At 44.0% G+C, this 25907-nt stretch overlaps 1 protein-coding gene and 1 long non-coding RNA gene across 3 annotated transcripts in view; one reads left to right on the top strand and one right to left on the bottom strand.

The window, feature by feature from the left end:
* Positions 1–98: 98 nt before the first annotated feature.
* Positions 99–1389, bottom strand: LOC147377298 (uncharacterized). Its single transcript, XR_015136564.1, has 2 exons — positions 1312–1389; positions 99–429 (listed from the first exon to the last, which is right to left on the bottom strand). It is a non-coding gene; the product is annotated as an uncharacterized LOC147377298 (long non-coding RNA).
* Positions 425–25907, top strand: part of LOC147377297 (group IID secretory phospholipase A2-like) — a 51292-nt gene continuing 25809 nt past the window's right edge. Inside the window, exon 1 of one of the 2 annotated variants that reach the window (XM_086325967.1) lies at positions 425–2667. In XM_086325967.1, coding sequence (XP_086182093.1) covers positions 2645–2667 — 23 coding nt within the window. In that variant the 5' untranslated portion in view covers positions 425–2644. Of the gene's footprint in view, positions 2668–25037; positions 25159–25907 lie in introns of those variants that run through there. The other variant, XM_086325959.1, reaches the window with a different exon arrangement.

Raw genomic sequence — 25907 nt, 5'->3', positions numbered from 1 at the left:
TGGCCTTTCTCGAAGCATCTGAAGGGAAATGAGCCCACGTTCTCTCCTTTCCCACCCGAAAGGGATGAGGATAAGTTAAAGAAAAACATTCAGTAATATTTGTTAAAGCACAGCCAGGCAGACCATTTATTCAATGGGGTTATTGGACCAGGTCTGGAGGGACCGCTGACTCCCAAGAGCCCTTGTAGAGAGAAGTTGAAGGTTGTGAGCCTGGCTGGGAAGCAGTTGCCATCAAACTTCTTTCCAACAAAGGAACTTATGAGAGTCTTGCATCCTGGGGACTGATAAGCAGGCTTCTGGGTCAATGTGCTGAGGCCTCCCCGGCAATGCCCTGAGTCCACGATAACCAAGAGACAGAAGGCTGGAAACTGCTCTGATGAAGTCTTGCCATGGAGGAGACAGATTGGATTCAACTCCAAATAGAAGAACCTAGAAAGTGGGAATTTGTAGCCAAGGTGCAAGGTGGAGGTCAGTGGATGGGCAATTACTAAGAAGAAACATCAGGAGTAGCGGAGATTCTAGCTTAACCCACCACCAGAAGGATCTGGCTGAAGGCAGGCAGGTTGGCGTCACCTAGCAACGGGAGTGAGGAGCCCCATCAGACATCAAGATGAGGAATCCTGGCTGAACTGACTCAGCAGTACATGCGTGCTCAGTCTCTTCAGTCATGTCCGACTCTGCAACCCCATGGACTGTAGCCCGCCAGGCTCCTCTGTCCATGGGATTCTCCAGACAAGAATACTGCAGTGGGTTGCCATGCCCTTCTCCAGGGCATCTTCCCAACTCAGGGATCGAACCTGCATCTTTTGCGACTCCTGCATCAGATCGAACCTGCATCTCTTGTGACTCCTGCATCGGCAGGCCGATTCTTTACCACTAGAGCCGCCTGGGCTTTCCTGACTGAACAATGCCAAAATGAATACAGAAGCCCAGAAGTTGAGGCCTAAGAGAAGAAAAAGAGTTCAAGGAGCCAGAGCAGAGTTGGGTCAAGGAGCAGCTCTGTCAGGAAGGCCCTCCATGTGGATACGCGTGTGCCTGCAGGGCATCCCTTCACATCTGGAAGTGCTTTAGTCTAGAATCTGCTGAGAACTCTCCACCTGCATCTGCAAGCTGCGGGTGCCCACCTCTGGCTGAGACTGGAGTGGGCCACAGGTGCAGGCAGACAACAGGAAGCCGCCAGCGCAGACGTGGGAGGGCGAGCCTGCGCGTCTGGGACGGGGCTACTCTGCACCCCTCGCCACTGTCGTGTGACCCAACACTCCTCTGCGGGGCCATCCTAGGCATCCTGTGGGCTTGGGCAGCGCCCCTTACCTCCATCACTAGACCCAGTAGCTGCTGCCTTCCTGTGCTCCAGCCTAGCTTCCCAGGTGGCACTATGGTCCATAGGGCTGCAAAGAGTCAGATAAAATGGAAGGGACTTAGCACGCACGCACGCTCCTCCCTGCTCCCCCCACCACACCCCGCCGACTTTTGAGAAGCAGAAATGGCTCCACACATTCCCAAATGTGCCCTTGGGAACCCAGTCACCTCTGACTGAGATCCTGGTGGCCTGGGAGTTGGTGCTGTTCGCCTCTGGTGGGGGATAGCAGCACAAGTTGGGGAAAGACGGAGTAGGGGAAAGATGGAGTGGGGGAAAGATGGAGTGGGGAGGAGCAGAGGGGGCCGGAGCCCTGAGAGACCCCCATTGTGGACGGTTACATGGATAAGGGGCTCTGACCCCAGCGCCCTGACTTCTTGACTCTGCAGTCCTGACAAGCTAGCTCCGGTCCTTGGGCCTCTGTGTCCTCAGCTGCAGGGCGGGTATAACCAGGCGTCACTGAGTAAGGATCCTGCTCCCAGATAATAACAGACAACAGGTGTTGTGCGCTGTGAGGCTTAAGGCAGGTGCTCAAGCTTGTAACCTGTGTGTTACTGAGCTGAGATCTGTTCTTCAGCCTTGAGATGGATTAAGGTGGTGGGAGTGGGAACAGGGAGGGAGGGGAGGAGTTTGACCGGAAATGAAACCTCCAAATCGCGGCCCACGTTCACATCATCTGTCCCTTCTGACGTCCCCAGACTTGCTAGCGAGGAACAGGAGTGAGCCCCTCCCCACTCAGGACTTCCCTCCCCACCCCCGGCTTTTCCGGCTTGTACTTCTGGCTCTACCAAACCAGCAGGCTGGCTGGTCCCATTTCCCGCTTCCCAAGCCCCTCCTCTTCCCCTGCCCAACTTCCTGTCTGTGGGTCCAGACCCTTCTCTTTCCCAGGAAGTTATCCTAGAAAAGTCCCACTGCATCTAATCACCCATCCCTTCATGGATGCCAGTGACTGGTACCTGCTGATACAGTCTTTTGTGGGCACCTGTACATGTTTTGGTCTGTGGGTCTTTGCACTGCACTCAGGCCAGAGATCCTGGGGAACAGAGGGCTGTCATTTCTCCAATAAAGACCAGGGGTTCCCCCAAAGACAGGGGTTGCATCCGCCCTGTCAGACGGGAGCTCCCTGAGATCAGAGTGTAACGATGGGAGGGTGAGGCTGGTCTCTGCCTTCACTTGCCTATGCAGAGCTTGGCTTCAGTTCTCTATTCGAGTTTTGCAGATGCCTCTTAATGATATCACTCAACTCTAAAGGAGGAACAGCCAAGAAGTAAGGCCCAATCCATACTGATGATACAGCTGCCAACATACAGGTAACTGGGAGTCACTTAGATCCATGCCAAGGAGGTCATGGCTGGGGCGGAGGGCAGGCGGGGGTGCCCTGGGAGTCTTTGCATAGTCCTGGGCCATTTTCTCATCCACACTCCCACAGGCTGCCACCCGTTGGGCTGGTCCCCTGAGGGGAGGATGGGCACTTCCCCCCTCTCTCCTCTCCCAGCCATGGGCGCTTAATCAGAAAAGTCAAGAATAAACTTGTCGACCCAGTAATTCCACTTCTGGGACTATAAACCGAGATACAAACCCGAGTAGTTCCTAGAGGCAGATGAAAAAGAATATTGACTGTGGTATTCTTTACAATGTTGCTGCTGCTGCTGCTAAGTCACTTCAGTCATGTCCGACTCTGTGCGACCCCATAGACGGCAGCCCACCAGGCTCCCCCGTCCCTGGGATTCTCCAGGCAAGAACACTGGAGTGGGTTGCCATTTCCTTCTCCAATGCATGAAAGTGAAAACTGAAAGTGAAGTCGCTCAGTTGTGTCCGACTCTTTGTGACCCCATGAATCACAGCACGCCAGGCCTCCCTGTCCATCACCAACTTCCAGAGTTCACTCAGACTCACGTCCATTGAGTCAGTGATGCCATCCAGCCATCTCATCCTCTGTCGTCCCCTTCTCCTCCTGCCCCCAATCCCTCCCAGCATCAGAGTCTTTTCCAATGAGACAACTCTTCGCATGAGGTGGCCAAAGTACTGGAGTTTCAGCTTTAGCATCATTCCTTCCAAAGAAATCCCAGGGCTGATCTCCTTCAGAATGGACTGGTTGGATCTCCTTGCAGTCCAAGGGACTCTCAAGAGTCTTCTCCAACGCCACAGTTCAAAAGCATCAATTCTTCAGCACTCAGCCTTCTTCACAGTCCAACTCTCACATCCATACATGACCACAGGAAAAACCTTAGCCTTGACTAGCCGGACTTTTGTTGGCAAAGTAATCTCTCTGCTTTTTGAATATGCTATCTAGGTTGGACATAACTTTCCTTCCAAGGAGTAAGCATCTTTTAATTTCATGCAGTCACCATCTGCGGTGATTTTGGAACCCCCAAAAATAAAGTCTGACACTGTTTCCACTGTTTCCCCATCTATTTCCCATGAAGTGATGGGACCGGATGCCATGATCTTCGTTTTCTGAATGTTGAGCTTTAAGCCAACTTTTTCACTCTCCTCTTTCACTTTCATCAAGAGGCTTTTTAGTTCCTCTTCACTTTCTGCCATAAGGACGGTGTCATCTGCATATCTGAGGTTATTGATATTTCTCCCGGCAATCTTGATTCCAGTGTGTGCTTCTTCCAGCCCAGCGTTTCTCATGATGTACTCTGCATAGAAGTCAAATAAGCAGGGTGACAATATACAGCCTTGACGTACTCCTTTTCCTATTTGAAACCAGTCTGTTGTTCCATGTCCAGTTCTAACTGTTGCTTCTTGACCTGCATATACGTTTCTCAAGAGGCAGGTCAGGTGGTCTGGTATTCCCATCTCTTTCAGAATTGTCCACAGTTTATTGTGATCCACACAGTCAAAGGCTTTGGCATAGTCAATAAAGCAGAAATAGATGTTTTTGTGGAACTCTCTTGCTTTTTCCATGATCCAGCGGATGTTGGCAATTTGATCTCTGGTTCCTCTGCCTTTTCTAAAACCAGCTTGAACATCAGGAAGTTTACGGTTCACATATTGCTGAAGCCATGCTTGGAGAATTTTGAGCATTACTTTACTAGTGTGTGAGATGAGTCTAATTGTGCGGTAGTTTGAACTTTCTTTGGCATTGCCTTTTTGGGATCAGAATGAAAACTGACCTTTTCCAGTCCTGTGTCCACTGCTGAGTTTTCCAAATTTGCTGGCATGTTGAGTGCAGCACTTTCACAGCATCATCTCATAAACTCAGTTAAAAACCCTTTATCCAAATACAGTCATCTTCTGAGATACTGGGCTTCCCTTGTGGGTCAGCTGGTTAAGAATCCACTTGCAATGTGGGAGACCTCGGTTCAGTCCCTGGGTAGCTTTGACTAGACGGAACTTTGTTTGCAAAATAATGTGCTTTTTAATATGCTGTCCAGATTGATCATAGCTTTTCTTCCAAGGAACAAGAGCCTTTTAATTTCATGCCTGCAATTTCATGTTTTTTTAATTTCTTTTAAGTTCATATTTACTAGCAATAAAAAACCAGAAAATGAATTGAAAAATATGCTTTAACAGTAACATTTAAAAATATGAAATATTTAGGGATAGTGGAAAAGATGAAGGAAGAAAGTGAAAGTCACTCAGTTGTGTCCAACTCTTAGCAATCCTACGAACAGTAGCCAACCAGACTCCTCTGTCCATGGGATTCTCCAGGCAAAAATACTGGTATGGGTAGCCATTCTCTTCTCCAGGGGATCTTCCCAACCCAAGGATTGAACCAAGGTGCCCTGCATTGCAGGCAGATTCTTTACCATCTGAGCCACCAGGGAAGCTCATGGAAGCCTTGTACATAGATAACTACGAAACAATGCCCAGAGAAATCAAGAAAGACCATGTTTATGAATCAGAAGACTGCATTTTATTAAGATGTCATTTGCTCTATAGAGTCAATGTCCTCTCAATCAAAATCCTGGTTCACTTTTCTTGTAGAAACTGACAAACTGATCCTAAAATGCATATGGAAGTGAAAAGGACCTAGAATATCAAATTGACTTCGAAACAGCAGAGTTGACAGATTTATACTACCTAATTTTAAGGCTTATTAAGTTACTTTAATCAACACAGTATAGACTAGTGTAAAGACAGTCAATGGAATAGAATAGATGATCCAGAATTAGACCCATACATTTATGGAGAATTTGATTTTGACAAAAGTGTAAAAGCAATTCCGTGGAGGAAGAATAGATTTTCAAAAATGGTGTGGAACAATTGAAAATAGATCTGAAAAAGAAGAGGGAAAGAAGGAAAGGAGGGAGGAGAAAAAAAGGACAAAAATTTTTATCCATACTTGTCACCATGTTCAAAAATTAATTAGAATGGATCATAGTTCAACAAGGGTACCAAGACAATTCAAGAAGGAAAGAGGCCTTAGAAAAATGATGCTGAAACAACTAGGTATCCACATGTAAAAAAACGAAGCTGGTTTCCTTTCCCATGCCATACACAAAAATTAACTCAAAATGGATAATAGATTTAACTGTAAGGGTTAAAACTATAAAGCTCTTGGAAGAAAACATAGGAGTAGATCTTTGTGACCTTAGTTTAGGCAGTGCTTTCTTAGATACTACAGCAAAAGTGTAAGTGACCGGAAAAAGGGACAAATTGAACTTCATCAAAATTAAAGACTTCTGTGTTGGAAACCATACCCCTAAGAAAGTGAAAAGACAGCCCATAGGATAGAACAGTATATGGGTAAATTATACATCTGATAAGGGACTTGGGTCCAGAATATGTAAAGAATTCCTGTATGTCAGCAAAAAAATAACAGCCCAATTTACAAATAGGTAAAGGGCTGTTCACCTTAAATTACCAGCCCATTGTTAATTGGCTATACCCCAACACAAAATAAAGTTTAAAGTTTGGGGAAAAAAAACAGGTGAAGGATTTGAATAAACATTTCACTAAAGAAGATTAACAATGACAAGTAAGCCCAAGGAAATTCGCTCAACATCATGAGTCATTAGAGAAACACAATCAAAACCATAATGAGAGACGACTTCACACCCACTAGGATGACAATACTGGCCATATACATATACATACATATATGACAAATGATAACAAGTGTTGGCGAGGTCGTGGACAAGTTGGGAAGTTTATATTTTGCTGATGGAAATGTAAAATGGTGCAGCCGCTTTGGAAAACATTTGACAGTTCTCAAAGCGTTAAACACGGAGTTACCATACATGACTCAGCAACTCCACTCCTAGGTACGTACCTCAGAGAAATGAGAACATACATCCACACAAAAATTTGCACACAGATGTTCATAGCAGCATCATTCATAATAACCAAAAGTAGAAAAAGGAAAACAAAAAACAAATGTTCCTCAGTTGATGAATGGATACATGAAAGGTGGAATATCTATTCAATGGAACATTATTCGTGTTTTATTCAACTATTGTTTGAATTCATGTCTTATTTGACAAATGTTTTATTCAACAATTAAAAAGAATAAAATATTGATACATAAGACGAATGAGCCTCAAGAACATTGTTAAATGAAAGAAGCCAGTCACAAAAGGCTAAATATTATATGATTTCATTTACATGAAATTGCAGATGAGGCAACTCTATAGAGACAGAAAGTAGATTAGCGGTTGCCTATGGCTTAGAGATGGCTTCCCTGGTGGCTCAGCGGTAAAGAATCCTCCTGCGATGCAGGAGACTGCCTGCAATGCAAGAACTATGCTTTGATCCCTGGATCGGGAAGATCCCCTGGAGAAGGAAATGGCAACCCACTCCAGTATTCCTGCTGGAAAAATCCCATGGACATAGGAGCCTGGGATATTACTTAATGTTGGACTTGACTTAGTGACTAAACCACCACCACTAGGGCTTAGGGAAGGGAGTGTGCGGTAGAGGAGGTTGGGGAGTAACTGTTGGGGTGGTTTCTTTGGAGCATGTTGAAAATGTCCTAAAATTAGATTGTGGTGATGGCTGTACAACTGTGAATATACAAAATAATTATATTCTTGAAATGAATGAATGGTATGGTATCCAAATTATACTTTGGTAAAGTTATTTTTAATGGATTATATTATTCAGCTTTAAAAAGAAAGGAATTTTTGACATATGCCATATGAACAAAGTTCTCAGGAATGGAGAACTTCCAGATGTTAAAGCTGGATTTAGAAAAGGCAGAGGAACCAGAGATTAAATTGCCAACATCTGTGGAGAAGGCAATGGCACCCCACTCCAGTACTCTTGCCTGGAAAATCCCATGGACGGAGGAGCCTGGTAGGCTGCAGTCCATGAGGTCGCTAAGAGTCGGGAATGACTGAAGTGACTTCACTTTGACCTTTCACTTTCATGCATTGGAGAAGGAAACGGCAACCCACTTCAGTATTCTTGCCTGGAGAGTTCCAGGGACAGAGGAGCCTAGTGGGCTGCCGTCTATGGGGTTGCACAGAGTCGGACATGACTGAAGCGACTTAGCAGCAGCAGCAGTTGGATCATTGAGAAAGCAAGAGAGTTCCAGATGGAAAATCCCACGGACGGAGGAGCCTGGTAGGCTGCAGTCCATGGGGTCACGAAGAGTCAGATATGACTGAGCGACTTCACCTTCACCTCTGTTTTATTGATTACACCAAAGCCTTTGACTATGTGGATCACAACAAACTGTGGAAAATTCTGAAAGAGATGGGAATACCAGAGCATCTGACCTGCCTCCTAAGAAATCTGTATGCAGGTCAAGAAGCAACAGTTAGAACTGGACATGGAACAACAGACTAGTTCCAAATCGGGAAAGGAGTACATCAAGACTGTATATTGTCACTCTGCTTATTTAACTTCTATGCCAAGTACATCATGCGAAATGCTGGGTTTGATGAAACGCAAGCTGGAATCAAGATTACCAGGAGAAATATCAGTAACCTCAGATATGCAGATGACACCACCCTTATGGCAGAAAATGAAGAGGAACTAAAGAGCCTCTTGATGAAAGTGAAATAAGAGAGTGAAAAAGCTGGCTAAAGACTCAACATTCAGAAAACTAAGATCATGGCATCTGGTCCCATCACTTCATGGCAAATAGATGGGGAAACAGTGGAAGCTGTGATAGACTTTACTTTCTTGGACTCCAAACTCACTGCAGCCATGAAATTAAAAGACGCTTGCTCCTTGGGAAAAAAAAGTTATGGCCAACCTAGACGGCATATTGAAAAACAGAGACATTACTTTGCCAACAAAGGTCTGTGTAGTCAAAGCTATAGTTTTTCCAGTAGTCATGTATGGATGTGAATGTTGGCCCATAAAGAAAGCTGAGCACCAAAGAACTGATGCTTTTGAACTGTGGTGTTGGAGAAGACTCTTGAGAGCCCCTTGGACTGCTAGGAGAACCAACCAGGCCATCTAAAGAAAATTAGTCCTGAATATTCATCGGAATGACTGATACTGAAGCTGAAACTCCAATACTTTGGCCTCCTGATGCGAAGAACTGACTCATTGGAAAAGACCCTGATGCTGGGAAAGATTGAGGGCAGGAGGAGAAGGGGACGACAGAGGGTGAGATGGTTGGATGGCATCACCGACTCCATGGATATGAGTTTGAGTGAACTCCGGGAGTTGCTGATGGACAGGGAGGCCGGGCGTGCTGCAGTCCATGTTGCAAAGAGTCGGACACGACTGAGCCACTAAACTGAACTGAACTTATATGGATAAAACTTGAGGGCAATGTGTTAAGTAAACGGGTAATAGATTAAACGGCAAGGATTAAAACTATGAAACTCTTGGAAGAAAACATAGAAGTAGATCTTTGTGACCTTAGGTTAGGCAGTGGTTTCTTAGATACAACAAAAGCACAAGTGGCCAAAAAAGAGAGAGAGAGACACAAATGGAAGTTCATCAAAATTAGAAACTTGTCTCCCTAGAACAGGACGTACGCTATACGATTTCACTCATGTGACGTGTCTAGTGTACTCAGATTCACAGAGACAGAAGAGCAGTGGTTGCCAGGTCCTGGGGGAAGGTGGGAGCTGGGAGTTTTTGTTTAGCGGGTACAGTTTCAGTTTTGCAGAGGAAAGGAATTCTGCAGCTAGATGACGGTAATGGTTGCACAACACTGTGAATGTACTTAATGCCGGTAAACCGTATATTCAAAAATAATTAAGATGGCAAGTGTTGAGATGGCTAGACAGCATGGCCAACTCAATGGACATGAATCTGAGCAAACTCCAGGAGATGGTGTAGGACAGGGCAACATGGGGTGCTGCAGTCCGTGGGGTCACAAAGAGTCAGACACAGCTTATCCCGTTGAACTGAACAACAACAACAAATGTTACCTTCTGTATGTTTTACCAAAAATTTAAAAAAATATTTTTTTAAAAAAAGCAGATCATAGGCCTAGATGTAAAGCCTAAGCTTGTAACATTTTTATAAGGAATCACAGCAGAAAGTCTTTGTGATATCGGACTAGGCAGATTTCTCGGTATGACACTAAAAGCAAAATATAGAAGAGAAAAAAATATAACAAATTGGACTTCATGAAAATTAAACTTCTGCTTTTAAAGACTATACTAAGATAATAGAAAGATATATCATAGAGCAAAAGAAAATATTTGCATATCACACATCTGATAACAGACTTTTATCCAGAATTTGTTAAGAATTCTCAAAACTTAATAAGAAACCAAACCACTCAAGTTTTAAAAATAAGCAAAGCGTTTGAACAGACTCTTCACCAAAGAAGATGAAGACTGATAAACTAGCATAGAGAAAAAGATGCTCTGCATCATTATACATTAGGGATGTAAAAATTGACATTACATGAAATTCTGTTACAAACCTGTTAGAGTGCCCCAAATTAAAAAGACTGACCATACCAAATTTTGTGTAAATTGTACTTTAGAGAGTTGGCTTTGGGGCTTTCCCAGTGGCTCCACAGTAAAGAATGCACCTGCAATGCAGGAGGCGTGGGTTCAATATCTGGGTTGGGAAGATCCCCTGGAGAAGGCATGGAAACCCACTCCAGTATTCTAGCCAGGAAAATCCCATGGACAGGAGACTGGTGGGCTACAGTCCACAGGGTTGCAAAGAGTCAGACACAACTAAAGCAAAGACCATGAGCAAACTTGCCTTTAAAAGAAACAAACAAAATAAATAAAAGAAACAAAAAATTAAGAAACACATGTTCCCTCTCTATTTGAAACAAAAATGTTTTATTAATATATAGATACACACATATATAATGACTATTTCAATTCAGTTCAGTTCAGTTGCTCAGTCATGTCCGACTCTGTGACACCACGGACTGCAGCATGCCAGGCTTCCCTGTCCATCACCGACTCCCAGAGCTTGCTCAAACGCATGTCCATCAAGCTGGTGATGCCATCCAACCATCTCATCCTCTGTCGTTCTCCTTCTCCTCCTGACTTCAGTCTTTCCCAGCATCAGGGTCTTTTCAAATGAGTCACTTCCTTGCATCAGATGACCAAAGTATTGGAGTTTCAGCTTTAGCATCAGTCATTCCAGTGAATATTCAGGACTGATTTCCTTTAGGATTGATTGGTTGGATCTCCTTGCTGTCCAAGGGACTCTCAAGAGTCTTCTCCAACACTGCAGTTCAAAGGTATCAATTTTTCGGTGCTCAGCTTTCTTTATAGTCCAACACTCACATCCCATACATGACTACTGGAAAAACTATAGCTTTGACTAGCTAGTCAAAAAACATAGCTTTGCCAACCATACTTTGTTGGCAAAGTAACATTTCTGCTTTTTAATATGTTGTCTAGGTTGGTCATAACTTTTCTTCCAAGGAGTAAGTGTCTTTTACTTTCATAGCTGCAGTCACCATCTGCAGTGATTTTGGAACTCTCAAAAATAGTCTGTCATGGTTTCCATTGTTTCTGCATCTATTTGCCATGATGTATGGGACCAGATACCATGATCTTAGTTTTCTGAATGTTGAGATTTAAACCAACTTTTTCACTCTCCTCTTTCACTTTCACCAAGAGGCTCTTTAGTTCTTCTTCGCTTTCTGCCATAAGAGTGCTGTGATCTGCGTATCTGAGGTTATTGATATTTCTCCCGGCAATCTTGATTCCAGCTTGTGCTTCATCCAGCCTGGTATTTCTCATGATGTACTCTGCATAGAAGTTAAATAAGCAGAGTGACAATATACAGCCTTGACATACTGCTTTCCTGATATGGAACCAGTCTGTTGTTCCATGTCCAGTTCTAACTGTTGCTTCTTGACCTGGATACAGATTTCAGGAGGCAGGTAAGGCAGTCTGGTATTCCCATCTCTTGAAGAATTTCCACAGTTTGTTGTGATTCACACAGCCAAAGGATTTGGTGTAGTCAGTAAAGCAGAAGTAGATGTTTTTTCTGGAACTCGCTTGCTTTTCCAATGATCCAATGAATGTTAGCAATTTGATCTCTTGTTCCTCAGCCTTTTCTAAATCCAGCTTGAACATCTGAAAGCTCATGGTTCACAGACTGTTGAAGCCTGGCTTGCAGAATTTTGAGCATTACTTTGCTAGCATTGTAATGAGAGAAATTGTGCGGTAGTTCAAACATTCTTTGGCATTGCCTTTCTTTGAGATTGGAATGAAAACAGACCTTTTCCATTCCTGTGGCCACTGCTGAGTTTTCCAAATTTGCTGGCGTATTGAGTGCAACACTTTCATAGCATCATCTTTTCGTATTTGAAATAGCTCAACTGAAATTTCATCACCTCCACTAGCTTTGTTCATAGTGATGCTTCCTAAGGCCCACTTGACATCACATTCCAGGATGTCTGGCTCTATGTGAGTGATCACACCATCATGATTATCTGGGTCGCAAAGATCTTTTTTGTGTAGTTCTTCTGTGTATTGTTGCCACCTTCTCTTAATATCTTCTGCCTCTGTTAGGTCTATACAATTTCTGTCCTTTATTGTGTCCATCTTTACATGAAAAGCTCCCTTGGAATCTTTAATTTTCTTGAAGAGATCTCTAATCTTTCCCATTCTAGTGTTTTCCTCTATTTCTTTGAATTGATTGCTGAGGAATGCTTTCTTATCTCTCCTTGCTATTCTTTGCACAATGTCAAAAACCTCTGTCCATAGTTCTTCAGGCACTCTGTCTATCAGTTATAATCCCTTGAATCTATTTCTCACTTCCACTTTTAATTGTAAGGCATTTGATTTAGTTCATACCCGAATGGTCTAGTGGTTTTCCCTACTTTCTTCAATTTAAGTCTGAATCTAGCAATACTGAGTTCATGATGTGAGCCACAGTCAACTCCCGGTCTTTTTTTTGCTGACTGTATAAAACTTCTCCTATAGAACTTCTCCTTCTTCTTCTTCTCTTTGGCTGCAAAGAATATAATCAATCTGATTTCGGTATTGACTATCTGGTGATGTCCACGTGTAGAGTCTTCTCTTGTGTTGTTGGAAGAGGGCGTTTGCTATGAACAGTGCATTCTCTTGGCAAAATACTCTTAGCTTTTGACCTGCTTCATTTTATACTCCAAGGCCAAATTTGCATGTACTCTAGGTATTTCTTGACTCCTACTTTTGCATTCCAGTCTCCTATAATAAAAAGGACATCTTTTGGGGGCATTAGTTCTAGAACGTTCTGTAGGTCTTCATAGAACCATTCAATTTCAGCTTCTTCAGCATTACTGGTTGGATCGTAGACTTGGATTACTGTGATATTGAATGGTTTGCCTTGGAAAAGAACAGAGATCATTCTGTCATTTTTGAGATTGCACCCAAGTACTGCGTTTCTATTGACTATGATGGCTACTCCATATCTTCTAAGGGATTCTTGCCCACAGTAGTCGATATAATGGTCATCTGAGTTAAATTCACCCATTCCAGTGCATTTTAGTTCACTGATTCCTAAAATGTTGATGTTCACTCTTGCCATCTCCTGTTTGACTACTTCTGATTTACTTTGATTCATGGAATTAACATTCCAGGTTCCTATGTAATATTGCTCTTTACAGCATCAGGCTTTACTTCCACCACCAGTCACATCCACAGCTGGGTGTTGCTTTTGCTCTGGCTCTGGCTCTTCTCGATCAAGATGGCGGAGCAGAAGGATGTGAGCTCATCATCTCTTGTGAGAACTCCAAAATTACAACTTGCTGTGGAACAATCATCAACAAGAGAAGGTTGGATCCCACCAAAAAAAGACACCCCACGCCCAAGGGAAAGGAGAAGCCCAGCAAGACAGTAGGAGGGATGAAATCACATTTAAGATCAAACCCCATACCTGCCAGAGACAGAGGGCTCAAGCAATGCCTTGCACACACCAGGAGACCCCACAGAGACTGAACCAGACCTGATTTTGAGAGTTTGAGTGTCTCCAGTAGAGGTATGGGTCAGCATTGGCCTGCCACAGGAGTAGGGGCTCTCAGTGCAGCAGACCTGGGTATGACATAAACCCTCTTGGAGGAGGTCACCATTAACCCCATCATAGAGCTGCCAGAACTTACACAGGGCTGGGAAACAGACTCCTGGAGGACACAAACAAAACCTTATGCCCGCTGAATTGTTTGCTGGGTTCCTCTGGGATTTCTTGGACATGTGGTCTTTGCCTCCCACAAGATAGTACTAATACCAGCAACATCAACTACCATTGCTGAACACTTACTGTGTTCAGTTCAGTTCAGCTCAGTCATGTTCAGCTCTTTGTGACCCCATGAACCGAGCACACCAGGCCTCCCTGTCCATCACCAACTCCCGGAGTTCACTGAAACCCATGTCCATTGAGTTGGTGATGCCATCCAGCCATCTCATCCTCTGTCGTCCCCTTCTCCTCCTGCCCTCAATCTTTACCAGCATCAGGGTATTTTCAAATGAGTCAGTTCTTCATATCAGGTGGCCAAAATATCGGAGTTTCAGCTTCAACATCAGTCCTTCCAGTGAACACCCAGGATTGATCTCCTCTGGGATGGACTGGTTGGATGTCCTTGCAGTCCAAGGTACTCTCAAGAGTCTTCTCCTTCACCACAGTTCAAAAGCATCAATTCTTCGGTGCTCAGCTTTCTTTATAGTCCAACTCTCACATCCATAAATGACTATTAGGAAAACCATAGCCTTGACTAGATGGACCTCTTTTGACAAAGTAATGTTTCTGCCTTTTAATATGCTGTCTAGGTACAAGCCCCATATCTCAGAATTCTCACAAGAACTCCAATAGCTGGCCTGTCTCATGTTCCTTCAGCCCATTTAACAGATGAGAAAACACAAGTAGGGGTCAGGATCCACATCTGGGCTATCTAACCCCCAAACCTCCTTCTGAACACGCAGGCTCTGCTGCTTCCCAGGGTAATGTGACCTTGAGGAAGGTCACAGGGACTCAGGCCAAGTCTGAAAACAAGAAGAACCTTTAAGCAATGGCAGTGTTGAAGTTGCTGGGAAGGCGGGTTTTGAGTGATTCTGAAATCACACTCTGTGGCTACTTGTCTGAGAGGTCAAAGTGGAAATTCCCTGGTCTATGACCAACTGTATCATTTAGAAGCAAGAGTCTCTGGGCCTGAGGTGTAAGGGGAGCTCAGAACTTTAAACTCTTTTCTCCTGGGGAGTTTTGAGTGATTCTGAAATCACATTCTGTGGCCACTTGTCTGAGAGGCCAAAGTGGAAATTCCCTGGTCTATGACCAACTGGTATCATTTAGAAGCAAGAGTCTCTGGGCCTGAGGTGTGAGGGGAGCTCAGAACTTTAAACTCCTTTCTCCTGGGGGGAGGGGTCACCAGGTGCCATGCATGTACCATCAACTGTGTGCCAACCATTCTACTTGTAATCATGACAACAAGCCTCAAAGAGTGCGTGTCGATCTCAGTTTCAGGTGGGACACTTGAGGTTCAGAGAGACGAAGTAATGTAATTAATGCCATAAACAAGCTAGAATTTGAAGCCAGATTTGCCTGATATCAAAAGCAAATTTGTTTTCACTGCACAGCTTCAGTTGTTGTTCATAATTTAGTAGGATATCTTACCATCTACAAACATACTGGATGACGTAGGGGACACAGGAGACACGGGTTTGATCCAACCTTGGTTCAGGGTTGGATCCCCTGTTGAAAGACATGGCAACCCAGTCTGGTGGTTTTGTCTGGAAAATCCCACGAACAGAGGAGCCTGGCAGGCTATAGTCCATGGGGTCACAAAGACTCAGACATGACTGAAGTGACCTAGAACGTGCATGTGTGCACGCGCACACACACACACACACACACACACATACACACACACGCACGCACACATACACACACGCGCACACAAACACACACACATACGCACACACACACACGCACACACACACATACACACACATACACACACGCACACACACACACACGCACACGCACACACACACATACACACACACGCACACATACACACACGCACGCATGCACACACACACACATACACACACACGCATGCACACATACAAACACACACACATACACACACACGCACACACACATACACACACGCGCACACACACATACACACACACGCACACACACACACACGCACACACACACACACGCACACATACACACACACAAGGACCACTTAGAAGGATACTGGATCACCTGGAAGGATACTGGGTCACCTAGAAACATATCTGATCACCCAGAAAGATACTGGATTATCCAGAAGGATATCTGATCATCCAGAAGGCTATCGCAGGTACTTCTACCAAAGTTTGAGTCCACTTGCTTTTACTCTCACGATCTTCATTATCATTGTTATTACTCACATTCATGGATTTATAAACGATGCACAAGAATATACAAATCAAAACAGCTGGAAGAATTTTCAGAATATGAACACACCAACATCACCAATACCAGAAGAGAAGGACCATTGGTAGCATCCCTGAAGCCCTCTTAGTAACCCCACCAGTCACCACGCCCTTCAATGGGTAGCCACTGTCCTGACTTCTAAAAGTACAGATTAGCTTGACTGCCTGGAAGTTCATATAAATCTCTCTTACAACCTGTACTCTTTTGTGTTCAGCATAATGTGTGTGAGGTTTTTCCGTGTTGCTGTGTATAGCTGTGGTTTGTTGGTGTGTTATAATCACACAATTTACCATTCTGCAGCAGACAGACATTTGAGTGGTTTCTGGTCATTTAATTCACTTGCTTTAGTTCTGCCTTGGTGCAGCTGGAGAAAAGTGGGTCACTCTCCGACAAAGGAATTTCAAATCTCTCCTTCCTCCTCGCTTAGCAGAGTGTATCAGAGATGAAGTGCAGAAGACCCCAAGAAAGCCCAGCTTCTTTCTTTATTTTTTTAATTTGTATTTTTATTGAAGGACATTTGCTTACAGAATTTGTTTTCTCAGCCATAGGTATACATATTTTTAAACTTATTTTTCTCTTTATATTTTTTATTTAATTTTTATTTTGTATTGGAGGGTAGTTAGTTGACTTACCATGTTGTGTTAGTTTCAGAGGTACAGCAAAGAGATTCAGTTCTGCATATACAGATATCTGTTCTCTTTCAGAGTCTTTTCTCATATAGGATATTACACAATATTGAGTAGAATTCCCTGTGTTGTACAGTAAGTCCTTGTTCATTATTTTATATATAGTAGTGTGTTTGTTAATCCTGAACTCCTAATTTATCCCTCCCCTAACTTTCCCCTTAGTCTGTGAGTCTGTTTTTATTTTGTAAATAAATTCATTCGTATCATTTTTTTGAAAGATTCCACATATAAGTGATGTCATATAGTATTGACTTTCTCTGCTTTTCTCCCTTAGTGTGAGCATCTCTTGGTAAGCCCAGCTTCTTTCAATTTCCTCTTCCCATGCAGACATTATGCACCAATAATAATAATTCTGAGCTGCATCTAGTAGCCTCTGGCAGGTTTCATCACAGATGGAATCCAGGCAGTGGGGCCATTTCAGTAAAGGAGACTTTATGGGAAGGGGTGACAGAGGAGCCTGGCAGGTTACAGTCCATAGGGTTGCAAGGAGCAGGACACAACTGAAGCAACTTAGCACATGAGTCAAGCAAAGGACTCTGGTCATTGGCTGAAAAGGGGTGTCTCTTAGGAGATGGGGGTTCACCTTCTCTGCAGTGAGCTTGGGGGCAGCAGACTCCAAGCTCTGCCAGCTCTTCTCATTTCCACCTCCATCTATGTTGGCTCAGAAAGTAGCCCCTGGGTACAATGACTCATCTGTATCATGGGGATCCTGGCAGTTCCTCTCTGCACTTACTCTGTGTGAACCACTTAGAACAGTGCCCAGCATGTAGTAGGGGCAGCTCTGGCTGACCTGTGTTCTGACCCAAATTCTGCCACTCACCTGCTGCTGTATGACTCTGGGCAGGTTCCTAACCTCGCTGGGCCCCAGCTGATGGTAACTGTTCTTAATAGAATTTGCACGTCAGGGTCTAAGCCCTCTCCTGCTTCCTTCCATCCTCCACCTGGAGATCTCGATGGATCATGGGCGAACAGTATCACCAAGTGTGTCTCCTCTGTTTCCAAGGAAGTGAAAACTCAGGTTTGCTGGAAAGGCTCAGGAGATGATTGGTTCCATCTACTATATGCTGCTGATGGAGCCAAAAGCTAGAGAGTTTCTAAATTTCAACCAATTTCAGAAAAAGGAAGAACTCTAAGAACATTTCTATCTTCTGATTCAGCAATTTCACTTCTGGGAATCTACTTTAAAGACACTTCCCTTTTAAAATAGACAAAGATTTATTATTATCATAGTCTTTTCTCTTCTTTTCTTTGGCCACATAGCATGGGGGAGCTTAGTTCCCCAAACAGGGATCAAACCAGCGCCCCGTGTAGTGGAAGCTCAGAGTCCTAATCACTGGACCCTCAGGGAAGTCCCTAAAGTTTTTCCTAGAACCATGAGCAATGGAGACTAAAAGTTATAATGAAAAAAAAATCTATAGAAACAGACCTGGGAACAGAATGATAGGATTAGTAGATAAACATATAAGACAGCCTTACACCTATATTCTCTATGTTTAAGAAAATAGAGAAAGCTTGAGCCTGTTAATTAGAAACATAGAAAAAGAAAGGGAAGTAGCTCAGTCGTGTCTGACTTTTTGCGATCCAATGGACTGTAGCCCGCCAGGCTCCTCTGTCCATGGGATTTTCCAGGTAAGAATACTGAAGCAGGTTGCCATTTCCTTCTTCACAGGATCTTCCTGACCCAGGGATCGAACCTGGGTCTCCTGCACTGCAGGCAGACTCTTTACTGTCTGAGTCACCAGGGAAGCCAATTAGAAACATCAGTTCAGTTCAGTTCAGTTCAGTCACTCAGTCCTGTCCGACTCTTTGTGACCCCATGAATCGCAGCACGCCAGGCCTCCCTGTCCATCACCAGCTCCCGAGTTCACTCAAAGTCATGTCCATCGAGTTGGTGATGCCATCCAGCCATCTCATCCTCTGTTGTCCCCTTTTCCTCCTGCCCCCAATCCCTCCCAGCATCAGAGTCTTGTCCAATGAGTCAACTCTTCGCATGAGGTGGCCAAACTACTGGAGTTTCAGCTTTAGCATCATTCCTTCCAAAGTACACCCAGGACTGATCTTCTTTAGAATGGACTGGTTGGATCACCTTGCAGTTCTCCTTGCAGTTCATGGGACTCTCAAGAGACTTCTCCAACACCACAGTTCAAAAGCATCAATTCTTTGGTGCTCAGCTTTCTCCACAGTCAAACTCTCACATCCATACATGACCACTGGAAAAACCATAGCCTTGACTAGATGGACCTTTGTTGGCAAATTAATGTCTCTGCTTTTCTTATGCTATTTAGGTTGGTCATAACTTTCCTTCCAAGGAGTAAGCGTCTTTTAATTTCATGGCTGCAGACACCATCTGCAGTGATTTTGGAGCCCCCCAAAATAAAGTCTGACACTGATTCCACTGTTTCCCCATCTATTTGCCATGATGTGATGGGATCAGATGCCATGATCTTTGTTTTCTAAATGTTGAGCTTTAAGACCACTTTTCCACTCTTGTCTTTCACTTTCATCAAGAGGCTTTTTAGTTCCTCTTCACTTTCTGCCATAAGAGTGCTGTGATCTGAATACCTGAAGTTATTGATATTTCTCCCGGCAATCTTGATTCCAGCTTGTGCTTCTTCCAGCCCAGCGTTTCTCATGATGTACTCTGCATAGAAGTTAAATAAGCAGGTGACAATATACAGCCTTGATGTACTCCTTTTCCTATTTGGAACCAGTCTGTCGTTCTATGTCCAGTTCTAACTGTTGCTTCCTGACCTGCATATACGTTTCTCAAGAGGCAGGTCAGGTGGTCTGGTATTCCCATCTCTTTCAGAATTTTCCACAGTTGATTGTGATCCATACAGTCAAAGGCTTTGGCATAGTCAATAAAGCAGAAATAGATGTTTTTCTGGAACTCTCTTGCTTTTTCCATGATCCAGCAGATGTTGGCAATTTGATCTCTGGTTCCTCTGCCTTTTCTCAATCCAGCTTGAACATCTGAAAGTTCAGGGTTCATGTATTGCTGAAGCCATGCTTGGAGAATTTTGAGCATTACTTTACTAGCGTGTGAGATGAGTGCAATTGTGCAGTAGTTTGAGCATTCTTTAACATTGCCTTTCTTTGGTATTGGAATGAAAACTGACCTTTTCCAGTCCTGTGTCCACTGCTGAGTTTTCCAAGTTTGCTGGCATATTGAGTGCAGCACTTTCACAGCATCATCTTTCAGGATTTGAAATAGCTCAACTGGAATTCCATCACCTCCACTAGCTTTGTTCGTAGTGATGCTTTCTAAGGCCCACTTGACTTCACATTCCAGGATGTCTGGCTCTAGGTGAGTGATCACACCATCATGATCATCTTGGTTGTGAAGATCTTTTTTGTACAGTTCTTCTGTGTATTCTTGCCACCTCTTCTTAATATCTTCTGCTCCTGTTAGGTCCATATTATTTCTGTCCTTTTTAAGCCCGTCTTTGCATGAAATGTTCCCTTGTTATCTCTAATTTCTTGAAGATTCTCTACTCTTTCCCATTTTGTTGTTTTCCTCTATTTCTTTGAATTGATCACTGAAGAAGGCTTTCTTATCTCTTCTTGCTATTCTTTGGAACACTGCATTCAGATGCTTATATCTTTCCTTTTCTCCTTTGCTTTTTGATTCTCTTCTTTTCACAGCTATTTGTATGGCCTCCCCAGACAGCCATTTTGCTTTTTTGCATTTCTTTTCCATGGGGATGGTCTTGATCCCTGTCTCCTGTTCAATGTCACAAACCTCAGTCAATAGTTCATCAGGCACTCTATCTATCAGATCTAGGCCCTTAAATCTATTTCTCACTTCCACTGTATAATCATAAAGGATTTGATTTAGGTCATACCTGAATGGTCTAGTGGTTTTCTCCACTTTCTTCAATTTCAGTCTGAATTTGGCAATAAGGATTTCATGATCTGAGCCACAGTCAGTTCTCGGTCTTGTTTTTGCTGACTGGATAGAGCTTCTCCATCTTTGGCTGCGAAGAATATAATCAATCTGATTTCAGTGTTGACCATCTGGTGATGTCCATGTATAGAGTCTTCTCTTGTCTTGTTGGAAGAGGGTGTTTGCTATGACCAGTGTGTTCTCTTGGCAAAACTCTATTAGCCTTTGGCCTGCTCCATTCCATGCCCCAAGGCCAAATTTGCCTGTTACTCCAGGTGTTTCCTGACTTCCTACTTTTGCATTCCAGTCCCCTATAATGAAAAGAACACCTTTTTTGGGTGTTAGTTCTAAAAGGTCTTGTAGGTCTTCATAGAACCGTTCAACTTCAGCTTCTTCAGCATTACTGGTTGGGGCATAGGCCTGGATCACCGTAATGCTGAATGGTTTGCCTTGGAAACGAACAGAGATCATTCTGTCATTTTTGAGATTGCATCCAAGTACTGTATTTCAGACTCTTTTGTTGACCATGATGGCTACTCCATTTCTTCTAAGGGATTCCTGCCCACAGTAGTAGATATAATGGTCATCTGAGTTAAATTCACCCATTCCAGTCTATTTTAGTTCGCTGATTCCTAGAATGTTGGCATTCACTCTTGCCATCTCCTATTTCACCACTTCCAATTTGCCTTGATTCATGTACCTAACATTTCAGGTTCCTGTACAATATTGCTCTTTACAGCATCGGACCTTGCTTCTATCACCAGTCCCATCCACAACTGGATATTGTTTTTGCTTTGGCTCCATCCCTTCATTCTTTCTGGAGTTATTTCTCCACTGATCTCCAGCAGCATATTGGGCACCTACTGACATGGGGATTTCCTCTTTCAGTGTCCTACCTTTTTACCTTTTCATACTGTTAATGGGGTTCTCAAGGCAAGAATACTGAAGTGGTTTGCCATTCCCTTCTCCAGTGGACCACATTCTATCAGACCTCTCCACCATGAGCCGCCAGTCTTGGGTGGCCCCAGAGGCATGGCTTAGTATCATTGAGTTAGACAAGGCTGTGGTCCTAGTGTGATTAGATTGACTAGTTTTCTTTGATTATGGTTTCAGTGTGTCTGCCCTCTGATGCCCTCTTGCAACACCTACCGTCTGACTTGGGTTTCTCTTACCTTGAATGTGGGGTATCTCATCAAGGTTGTTCCAGCAAAGCGCAGCCACTGCTCCTTACCTTGGACGAGGGGTATCTCCTCACCCCTGCCCCTCCTGACCTTGAATGTGGAGTAGCTCCTCTCGGCCCTCCTGTGCCCGTGCAGCCACCACTCCTTGGATGTGGAGATATTAAAAAAAAAAAAACTGGATCAAATTTCTGGAGAGAAACAAATACACTGAGAAGACAGACTGGAGAGGATTAATGCAGATTAGACAATGTAAAAGCAAAGGTTATCTATTTATTCTGTTCATTTTAAGCAGCGAAGGTGCAGATGAAGATGATGGTGGGGGGAGTCACTGTAGCTCACATTTGTTGGTTTCTGGCTACTGACTGAGCTCTGTCCCCATATCACCACATTTAATTCCCACAAGTCTATGAAGCAGGTGCTATGGTAACTAAGCTGGACCCTATGGTGCTTTCTCAGGACAGACCTGCCCCCACTTGAATCTTCCACCTGCCTCTCACCTATGAAAAAAACTTTAACCTCCTAGGTCTTCCCCCAGTTCCAATGAATGCATTTAATCAGAAAAGTAAGAAAAATGCAAAGCCAAAAGAAAACAGTCAAGCAGGACAAAAATAATAATAGTTTAGCCATTAAGCAAACTTGAGGACCTTTAGTTCCTCCTTAAGGGCTGTTCTGAGCCAATCGTATGAACTGTTTCACAGACTTCACCACGTGGAAGAAGTCAACTGTATGTAAGCTGTCACAAGCACATAGACCCCAGGCGACTGGAACCAGAAGGTTGACAATATTGACCCCTTAGTTCTCTTATCACCAACCAATCATAAGAATGCCCACAGGCTGACCACACACCCCCAAACCCCTTCCCCTCAGCCTGTCTTTAAAGCCTTCCCTGAAAGCCACCATGGGAATTCAGGCCTTTTAAGAAAGAGTTGGACACGACTGAGCGACTGAACTGAACTGAACTCAGCATTAGCTGTCTGGACTGCTTGCTTGGTGCCCTGCAGTAAACAATGCTCTTTACTTCACCATGACTTGAAGTCAATAGACTGGCTTTTCTGGGCAAGTGGACTCAAGTTTGGTTCCGTAACACTCTCACCACCCTGTTTCACGCGTGAGAAAATGGAAGACACGGAGCTGAGCAGCTTTCTCCCGGGAAGCATCTGGAACGCCGGCCTCTTTGTCTCCATGTGATGCTACATAATCTGTGTGCGGTCACCATACGGCATTCTCTCTGAGGGTGTGTTGCACGCAACCTGTTGTGTGCATGTGGTCTCTAAAGCCCACGGCCATCAGAGGAGAGAGGGACGGTTGCCTCCACATTGTCCACGTTCTGCACATGAGGAAAGCAAGGCTCTTGAGGTCAAATGACTTTCCCAGGGTCCCAAGATGGTAGGAGAAGAAGCTAGAGTTTGAATGTGTTCCCTTTGAACTGTGCCCTGGGACCTATGGGAATGTCTGGGACAGCAGATTTTGAAGACTTTCTGCAGCATCTATCAAGTCTTCTCTCCCACTATGGCAAAGACCTCTGGAATCAGCAGAAGTCCTGGCCACTTTTGCTTCTGCCTGATTGAGACCAACTCAGGGGAAAGCTGGGGCTCAGAAGGGTAACCACAGGCCTAGAAGAGTGCACAGGAAGGTCCCACAGTGGTCAGAGCATAAAGGGAAAGAGCATATGGCTACAGAGCACACACGGGGGAGGCATGCCTAAGACTATGCCAGAGAGACTTCATGTATTTGCTGCTTAGTATTTTGCATGCAGATTGCTTTTTCATGTATGAGATGATCAGTTAATGACTGAGTCTAGGAATAAAGGAAAATTAGATTTTAAACAGACAGGGAAGAGGGAGAGGGAGATCACCCAGCCGTGACCTGACTTTTTTTGGGTAGACCAGTTAGCTGGCAGCAAAGAGGTCAGCCTGTGCTCTATGCTCTTGAACAGCCATCTGACAGGCACCAAAGAAGCTCAGTTTCTGCTCTCGTGGACTCTCTGGCAAACCTTAGGGGTTACTGGTAGAGCGTTTGCAGCAGACTATCCATTTGTAATGCCAAGCATGTCTTGCCATCAGCACCTCCACCCTAGTTGGGCTGGGTCCAGGTCATTTGCCTCATTAGGAGTCCCATTTTAAACTGGGGCAGACCTTCTGCAGGGTAAGTTGTCAACACATGTCAATTGCCTTCAAATTGTAGGTGTGCTTTGACTCAGCAAGCCCACTTCAGGAGTACACCCTATAGAAACGATTCTGGGCAGGGACGAGATTTCATCTCAAAGAGTTCTTTCACTGTCCTGCTGTGTGGTCTAGAATAGTATGATATTGGAAATAACCCATATGCCCAACAATAGGGGATTCTTTAAATGAATGGCATACAAGGCTACCTTTCAAAATCTGCAGGAGATGATTTAACAACATAGAAATATATTCAAGTTATTTTAGTAAATGAAAAGACAGACTACAATGTACTACCTGTAATGTTTACCTAATTTGGTCAGGGAACAGTGTGGAAAGATATATACAGAGAGTAATAGAGCCAGGATAACATTGACACCAAGATGTTAATGATGGAAACAACTTAAGCACCCATCAATGGATGAGTGCGTAAAGAAGATGCCGTTTGTGCGTATGTGTGTGTGTGTACAAACATGTTAAAATAGAGAGTAAAATGGTGGTTACAGAAAGTGGGGTGGGGGGAGCTAGGACAAATATTGTATAAGTGTACGAACTTGCAACAAGTAGTAAATAAGTCCTAGACAGTGAATATAGACAATAATGTTGTGTCATAATCACCAAACTTGCCTAGAGACTAGATCTTAATTATTCCAGCCACAAAGAAAAATTGTAATTATGTGATGTGATAGAAATTCTAGTTATTGCTGCACTAACACAAGATCATGATATATAAATGTATCACATCAATATATTGTATACTTAAATTTACACAATGTTATATGTCAATTTCATTGAAAAAATTAATGGTGATGAATGGATTCACAAATGATTTTAAATTGCTTCTAGTTGTTCAAGTTCTCCAAATCTTCTATGCCAAACATGCAATCAAAAACATTTTTTAAAGATATTGAAAACAGAAATAATAAAACTCCGCATTGCCAGAAAAGAGGAAACACAAAGAGCATGGGTGACCTCTGGCAGAGCTGAAGCTGGGAGGGTGGGGGCGAGCTCGGCAGGCAGGGGCCATCTGATATAAGGGGCTGCTGGCTCACAAGGGACTTCCAGTCGCTGCCTCCACTGCTCTGTGCTGGGGTCATGGGCCTCTCCCTGCTCTGCGCACTGCTGGTCTTTGCTGGTAAGTGGGGACACCACCCACAGCCGGGAAGGTGGGGAGGGAAGCTGGGATGCCCTGTATCTCTTTCCTAAACTGAGCTGCTGCCCCGGTCTCCAGTCCCCCACTATTCGGCCCCCTGCAAGGAGTCGTCAGTGGCTCAATCCCCTGGAACAGTGGCTTCAGTCAGAGAGCTGTGGGTGGCCAAGCTGTGTGGCAGGCAAAGGAGGGAAACTAGAAGTTCAGAAACTGGGCTCCAGCTGAACTGACGTCTGTGGTACTTCCGACACAAACCACAGAAATGGATCTGCTCTCCTGTGTCCCTCTGACTAGATAATAGTAATCTCTTACATATGCACACCTCTCCACACTTTTAGGGGGCTTTCCTAGTGGCTCAGTCAGTAAAGAATCAGCCTGCAATGCAAGAGACCGAAGTTCAATCCCTGGGTTGGCAAGATCCCCTGGAGAAGAAAATGGCAATCCACTCCAGTATCCTTGCCTGGGAAATCCCATGGACAGCAGAGCCTAGCAGGCTAGAGTCCATGGGGTCGAAAGAGTTGAACATGACTTAGTGATAAACCACTACATTTTTAGAACCCTTTCAGCTCCCTTGACCCTGGGGGTTCTGTGGTCCATTGGGAAATGGTGAAGTTTCCACCTGATCTTTAACAGATCAAATGCTGCAAATCTGGTTGCTAGCAAACTGGAGTTTTTACTTGTTGATCCATCTCAGAATATGTGATATGAGAAAGGATTTGCACTTCATTTTTTAA

Source organism: Bos grunniens, chromosome 2 (genome assembly GCF_055505025.1).
Source record: "Bos grunniens cultivar Pamir isolate PY7600 chromosome 2, Bosgru_T2T1.0, whole genome shotgun sequence".
Classification (NCBI taxonomy): domain Eukaryota; kingdom Metazoa; phylum Chordata; class Mammalia; order Artiodactyla; family Bovidae; genus Bos; species Bos grunniens.
This window is presented reverse-complemented; position numbering and strand designations above follow the sequence as displayed.